The sequence below is a fragment of the Penaeus chinensis genome, chromosome 30 (genome assembly GCF_019202785.1).
Source record: "Penaeus chinensis breed Huanghai No. 1 chromosome 30, ASM1920278v2, whole genome shotgun sequence".
Classification (NCBI taxonomy): Eukaryota; Metazoa; Arthropoda; class Malacostraca; order Decapoda; family Penaeidae; genus Penaeus; species Penaeus chinensis.
In genome coordinates this window covers 482,863-490,362 of record NC_061848.1, presented here as the reverse complement: position 1 = coordinate 490,362, position 7,500 = coordinate 482,863, and the positions used below count along the sequence as shown (strand labels likewise).

The following is a 7,500-nucleotide window of genomic DNA, read 5'->3' as shown; positions in this document are numbered from 1 at the left end:
ACGAGTTTAAGAGGGAACCGAAGTAGCGGAGATAGACGCACGCGCGGCAGTCGATCACAAGTCGGAGCCACGCAGCGGGGAGGGCGCGTTCTTTTCGGAGGCGCCCTTGGCATTATATCAGCGGCTCAGATTGGAGACAACATCAGAATGTCCTCCTTAACAATTGGGAGATGGGTCATTGCCGCGAATACACCGCAACGCTGAATGTACTTGAAATGTGAACCAGCACCGCTCGCTGGATTTCCCACCGCGACAACGCCTTCGGCTGCCGACGCTAGGCCTCGCCTCTCGGATGAACTGAGAACTGCCCTAGGACCAGTTGTGTAGGAAATCATTTTCGACGAAGCAGAGCCAAGATACAGACAAGTCTAGAGAGGACGGCAGACCTTTGGCCTCTGACGACGACATGCAGATGAGTGGTCCACTTGATCTTGTCACCGATCAGATAAGGCTCTCGCAAAGAGACACTGTTTCTACAGACTGAACATGGAGCTGAACAATGTATAATGCAAACTTTTTTTCTAATTATGATGCAAAAGCATTATCCAGACCCGGGCACATACACGACGGCGACCCCATGTCGATCAAGGCCAGTGGCAGGAGACCTCGGCCACGGCCATTCTCAACTGCCGAAGCGTTAGTCATTCTTCTGGCAGTCACTCGCAACTGTCTCGGCCTTGAGCACGCGAGCGCCGCCGCGGCCGCAGGACACCACAGTAACGCCTGCCGCCGGCATGACAGGATCCTCGCCGCTCGCGCACCAGCGCCGGCTCTTCCTCGGGCTGCTCTGCTTCGTCGTGACCCTGCGCGCCTCCGCGGCCCGGCCGGAGGGCACCGCAACGCCGTCAGGCCTGGGCACAGCGGCAGAGTTGATGGAGGAGATTCGCTCCCGCATGAGCAACCAGTGGGACGCCCTGCAGCATATCCGCTACCAGGCGCTGACGAGCAAGATGACGGTGGGTCGCCTGAGCGAGCGCGTCAAGCAGCTGGTCGCCGTCATCGCTTCCCAGGGTGAGTCTGCACCGCCGCGCGCTGTGACGGCGGCGGATCCGCTTGCGGCTTTGCAGCAGCCAGGGCGTTGAGCCAAGAATACCTTTCATGTCACCAATATTGTTACCATTTCGTTTTCATTGTTTATCATTTACATCATTTATTATTTTTGAAACCATTATTATTATTGATGTTGTTATTACTATGTTATTGGTGTTGTGCTTGCTGTCAGTCATTTTCAAAAGTTACTTTTACTTTTGTCACGTGTCGTTGGAAGGAAGAACTGGTATTGTTGCAGTATTTTAATTTCAAAGTGTATCTGGTTGCTTTAGTCATGTTTTTCTTGATTTAATATGTTAATGCAAGTAGAACAATGAAGGGAAGTACAGGAAAACACACGGATATGCATATTCGTGTTTTCATGTACTTCGCTTCATTGTTCTACTTGCAATTTCATATGTAAATTTACAGTATCATTATATACTTACCCTTAGCTCCTCCGTTGTGAGGACCAGAGATAGGCAGTGATACGAGCGCTATCGCAGCAGGGAGCCGATGCCACACAGGGCGCTGTTCCTGGTGTTGGACTAAACTTGGCGGCCAGTGTCTCTCATCTTTCAAAATAGTTCGATCTAGTTTAATACAATTCAACTGAGGGCTCACTGTTTCCAATTCCATCCGATGCGAGTAGATAAGACAAACAATTTCCTCAACCTCGTCCGTTGTGCAGTTGTGGGCCACACCTAATTAACGAGCACTAGATTGCGAGGACACCTGGGGTCTCAGCTTTACACAACACCAAACCGGCCGAGAGAACAGCTGACTTTAAGCTGTTACTTCCGTGGTACAATTAAATGTGCAAAGCATCTAGCTATTATGCAATTCACAAACTGCAGTGAATAGTTGGCTTATGTTAAAGAAGTTGAAAATAGTGAAAAAATTGCGAAATGAAATATAATGTGCAGTATATTTTACCACCTGCTACCGCACACCCTCAGAAGTGCTTCCGTCGGCACGCCCCTCGACGCCGGACGAGCCGTGCGACGAGGAGCCGTTCGAGGACGACGGCATACCTGCCTTGGCGGATGCTCTGGAGGAGCTCCTCCAGGCGTACACCAACTACATCAATACGAGTGTGGAAGGAGACGACCCACGAAGCTTCCAGGAGGATCTAGCGAAGATTACGGACGTGCTGGGGAAGCTGAGAGCTCTGGTCGGCCAAGCATCGACCAGGACATCCCGCGGCATAGGTTTGTTAAAGTAGTTTTGTCTGCCAGAACGAGGTCTGTGGTGGCGAGAGCAACGTAGGGTTGAAGACCACAGAAATTATACATGCTTTTAACAACAGATACCGACAGAGAACAAAGATTACCAAAGTAAACTGAACGTAGAACATCCAAATTATGAAAAAATCGTGACTTCCCCGACTCCTGCAGAAACAACCCCTGCGGAGGGCGAGCCTGAGGCGCGGCGTCGGGAAGTGCGAGCGGGCGCCACGGCCGTGCTCCCGTGCCCCGTCGGCGCCGCAGGACAGCCGGTGGGTGTCGTGCTCGTGCCTCAAACTGCTTGTGGTTCTCCCAGTCCTCGCTGACAGTTTTATTTTGCGGTCATATTTGTTGAAATATTCATAACAACTATGTAAATATGTTTCTGTCTCTCCCTCCATATCTCCCTTCTCCCTTACCCTTCCTCTCTCCATTCTTACTTCCTTCCTATCTTCTTTTTTTTCCTTCCTTCCTTCACTCATTCCTTTCCTCTCCTCTTCCCTCCTTTTCCTCTTTTCATTTCCTTCTCCCTTATTTTCCCCTCTCTGTCGCTTCTCTCCCTTTCTTCCTTTCTCCCTCCATTCTTTCCCTCCCTCCTCTCTCCCTCCCTTTCCTTCCCTTCCTCCCGTCTCTTTCTCTCTCCCTCCTTCTCTCGCTACCCCCTTCCTCCCCTCCTTTTTTCTCTTTGCCTTCCTCTGCCCCCTCTGCTTCTCCCTTTGCTTACTCTCCCCCCCTCCTCCGCTGCCTACTCTCTCCCTTCTCTATCTCCTTTCCTTCTTCCTCCCCCTACCCTCTTTTTGTTGTTTCTACTTCCCTCCCTCTCTGCCTCTGTCTCTCTCTATCTATCTATCTATCTATCTATCTATCTATCTATCTATCCATCCATCCATCCATCCATCCATCCATCCATCCATCCATCCATCCATCCATCCATCCATCCATCCATCCATCCATCTATCCATCCATCCATCCATCCATCCATCCATCCATCCATCCATCCATCCATCCATCCATCCATCCATCTATCTATCTATCTATCTATCTATCTATATATCTCTCTATCCCACTCTCCCACTCTCCTTTTTTCCCTTCCCTCCCTCCCTCCTTTCCTCCCTCTCCTTCCCTCCCTCCCTCCCTCCCTCCCTCCCTCCCTCCCTCCCTCCCTCCCTCTCTCTCTCTCTCTCTCTCTCTCTCTCTCTCTCCCTCTCTCTCTCTCTCTCTCTCTCTCTCTCTCTCTCTCTCTCTCTCTCTCTCTCTCTCTCTCTCTCTCTCTCTCTCTCTCTCTCTCTCTCTTTCTCTATCCCTCTATCCTACTCTCACTTTTTCCATCCTTCCCTCGCTCCCTTCTTTCGTCCCTCCCTCCCTCTCTCTCTGCCTCCTTTTTTTCCTCCTCTCCTTTTTCCTTCTCTCCCATCCTCTTTATTTTTTTATTTTTTCGCTCTCTTTGTCCCCTTTCTTCCCTCCCTCCCTCTCTCCCTCCCTGTTTCCTTTATTAATTCTCTCTTTCCTCCCCTCCCTCCTTGCCTTTCCTTCTTCTTCTCTCTCTCTCTCTCTCTCTCTCTCTCTCTCTCTCTCTCTCTCTCTCTCTCTCTCTCTCTCTCTCTCTCTCTCTCTCTCTCTCTCTCTCTCTCCCCTTCCTTCTTTTCTCCTTCCCTTCCTATCCCCTCTCCTCCTCTCTTTCCTCTCTTTTTCTGCCCCCACCCCTTTCCGCCTCCGTCACTGTCACCGTACCCGTCGCAGGTCACGTGGGTCCACTCGCTAGCAAATCGGCTCGTTGCCCTGAACGGCGTAGTTGTGGTGGCAGACGCGCGCTTCGGGCTGGTTGAAGTGAACGGCTCGCCTGCCCTCGAGATTTCAGACATTCAGAAGAAGGACGAAGGCCTCTATAAGTGCTTCTCGAATGGGACGGTTTCCTATGAACTCTTTGTTGCTGGTAAGTATTTTGTATTCTGTCACTGAGGAAGAGAAAAATAGGGTAAAGAGAGAGGTAGACACATAGGCTGACATAAAGCAGGCAGACAGACAATCAGGGAGGCAGAAGAGCAGACAGACAAACCGATAGAAGGTATGGCACAGAGAGGAACATAAGACAAAGTGGATATGTGTGATTTTTCCAGGAATGAGAGGAATACTCTCATGCGCTTCGATTAGCTATTACAGTGTGCTGTATATATTTTAGTCAGCGCATGCCCGCCTCCCAGCCTCCATTTCTAGACTTTACTAATGTAGGAAACATTAAGAACATTGCCCAAACTTTGTTCCGCCCCCAGAACCCATGCTGGAAGTGGGCGTTCCCGCCATGGCTGCCCGCTTCACGAACCAGACCCTCACCTGCGCCTACCGCGGAGGCGAGGGCCTCGCACGGCTCGAATGGCTGTTCAACGGTGCTCCCTTCTTCCAGTAAGTGGCTGAAGTCCATCCTCGTCTTTCCTTTTCGCTCGTAACAGCCTCATTATCAGATCAAAATGTTCTTCCCAATACCTCATTAAGAAGAATGATAAAAACCTTTTTTTCCAAAATCCGTTTCCCAGAAATGAGTCTGTCGCTCTCGTCTTCTCTTTACAGTTATAATCCTTTCCGAAATGCACAAGTGGGTACCGAGTTCAACGCTGACATTGAAGTAATTGTAAGTAGAACCAAATGTAATCAATCGTCTCTGACAACCGAATATTTTTTTGATGTTGCATTTACCTTGGAAGTCCTCTAGTGTCTTCCCTGCACCGACATCTGGAAGTCAATGTGTCTTACACTGGCACACAGACTCAGATATATGTGTGTGTTTCTATATTTACATATGTATGGATGTGTGTGTGTGTGTGTGTGTGTGTGTGTGTGTGTGTGTGTGTGTGTGTGTGTGTGTGCAAAATCCGTCAAGAGCCGCCGCCCAAGATTCCAGAGACTCAGATAGGATAGCAACATCGTCAGCAAGTCAAGGTCCGTGACCTTGATATTGCCCACTTTTGCTCCATACTGCCCAATATCCAGTAAATGCAAGTGATGAAGAGTGTTGGCGCAGGATACAGCCTTGCCTCACCCCTGAATTAACAGGGAAGACAGGCCCCCACCACACTTTCAGTACTAGCAAATAGGCTTGCTATTAAGCCAATAATCCGTGTCGAAATTCCCGTAAGTCTCAGAATCTCCTATAGCGATTCTCGATGCATCAAGTCATACGCCTTCTTGAGGCAACCCACGACCGTACTCATGGCGGCGTTCCACAATTACTCGCAGCGCTTGGATTCGGTTTAATGTGGACTTGCCAGGATTGAATCCAGATAGCTCCAGTCTCTGGTGCTTTAGTAAGTGGTCGCGGATCCGTTTCAGAAGAATGTGGGCAATGTGATGACCACGCCCCTCAATAGGTCAGGGGGAATGGAACCAGATTGCCAGATGGCAGTCAAGAATGTATGCTTCGTGCCATAGGTTCACCACCGGCCTTTAGTAGTTCACCAGGGATATCACATATGCCTGCGTCTTAGAGATCGCCTCCCTAACTTCAATTAGGGCAGGAGGTTCCTCGCTGATGGGTGGGTCCGGCACAAGTATTGTGATACCACTTGCATCCAAACTAACTGCTGGAGGGTCTACCTGATACAGATGCTTAAAATTTTCAGCCCAACCTTTACGAACCTCAACATGATCTGAGTGTGCGTGTGTGTGTGTGTGTGTGTGTGTGTGTGTGTGTGTGTGTGTGTATGTATATGTATATGTATATGTATATATATATATATATATATATATATATATATATATATATAATTTGCTCCTTCTTACGGATGATTACTTATCTCATTTTTTTTTTTTTTTTTATTTCTCGTGTAACATAATCTTAATCAAATCGTCTCTATACTACAAATTATAAGCATAAGTCATGTGAGCCATTTTAAGACGCCTAAGACAGCTGAAGGACACCGTTATTGGTAAACTAAATATTGGTGCTGTCAAAGCTTAGGGGCTAACACTCTGTGATTGGTCCATTATTTCTACGCTCTCGTTGCTTGGCGTTAGAAAATGAACAAAAATAATAGCTCTAGTCATTGTTACGAGAGCGGGGAGTGCAGCTTCGTTCTGATGATTGGTTGGAGCTCCACTGCAGGGGATCCAGGTCTTGAATACTTACCTGTGGCTTCACTTTCGCACGGCGCCAGAACAAAGCCTTTGAAATTTCCCTTTGGCACAGTGTCAGGGCTAAGCCTCGAAATCTTCCTTTGGCACAGCGTGAGGCGTCAACGCCGCAGCGGCTGGTCCTCCGGGAAGTGGACGTCACGGCTTCGGGAAGCTATACGTGCCAAGTGCTGCTGGCGGCTTCCGGCCGACTGCTGAGCGACACGGCAGCCATGGCGGTCAAGGGTGAGTCACACGCGCCCGAACCATCTCATATATATATATATATATATATATATATATATATATATATATATATATATATATATATGAAAGGTGAAAACACTCTACGTGTTGATACTATGGTAGAAAAACCCACAATGTAAAACTAGATTTATTGAATAAATCTAGTTTTACATTGTGGGTTTTTCTACCATATATATGTGTGTATGTATATATATATATATATATATATATATATATATATATATATATCCTTGCCATAACGCGCCTGTACTTGCGCAGCGTCTGAAGTCCATGTGCTTTGCAGGCCTGCCGCAGCCGGAGCGCGCCCGGCCGGCCCCCGTGGGCGTCGAGAGCCTGGGCGACGTGGCGGCGACGGCCGGCGAGGAAGCCACCCTCAGCTGCAGGGTATTCGCCGACGAGGCTGCTACGGTGGGTCAACCCTCGCGCACTTTCCTGTTGGGCATCATGGTGCCTGGGTAGGTGGGGGGGGGGTGAGTGGGGGGAAGCAAACACAAGCATGATTAGCATGAAATGCCAGCTGGCTATCAGTCACCTTCAATGCAGATCCCACGGAGGCAGATCGCAGGGGCGGATATCGCGACCGGCGACGGAGCGACATTGACAGGGCAGCCTGTCTCAGGCCACTCGCCTACATTGCCCTGAACATAAAGCTCTACTGTCTGCTTACAGAACATTACGTACCAAGTTCCATTATTTTCCCGCCTGCGCTGTTAAAGACAGTGAGTGCCTGTATTTACAGGTCTCCTGGAAGCGCCTGCGGGACCAGAGGCTGCTGTCGACCAACAACTACTCGTACACCGGCGACGTGGAGCACAGAGTCCGGCACGAAGAAGGGCCGAGCGAGTGGCACCTGTGGCTCGCCCGGGTTGCCCCT

General features: G+C 49.4%; 1 protein-coding gene across 4 annotated transcripts in view; it reads left to right on the top strand.

Annotated features, from left to right (window-relative positions):
- Positions 1-693: 693 nt before the first annotated feature.
- Positions 694-7,500, top strand: part of LOC125041576 (obscurin-like) — a 19,283-nt gene continuing 12,476 nt past the window's right edge. For 3 of the 4 annotated variants that reach the window (XR_007116295.1, XM_047636614.1, XM_047636613.1), the window contains exons 1-9: positions 694-1,011; positions 1,989-2,240; positions 2,427-2,527; positions 3,996-4,188; positions 4,526-4,655; positions 4,821-4,881; positions 6,473-6,605; positions 6,910-7,034; positions 7,366-7,500. The exon at positions 7,366-7,500 is cut by the window's right edge and continues 79 nt beyond it. Coding sequence is in view for 3 of the 4 variants with exons in the window: in XM_047636614.1 (XP_047492570.1) it covers positions 735-1,011; positions 1,989-2,240; positions 2,427-2,527; positions 3,996-4,188; positions 4,526-4,655; positions 4,821-4,881; positions 6,473-6,605; positions 6,910-7,034; positions 7,366-7,500 (1,407 nt within the window). In the remaining variant the exon portion in view is untranslated. The remainder of the gene's footprint in view (positions 1,012-1,988; positions 2,241-2,426; positions 2,528-3,995; positions 4,189-4,525; positions 4,656-4,820; positions 4,882-6,472; positions 6,606-6,909; positions 7,035-7,365) is intronic. The other variant, XM_047636615.1, reaches the window with a different exon arrangement.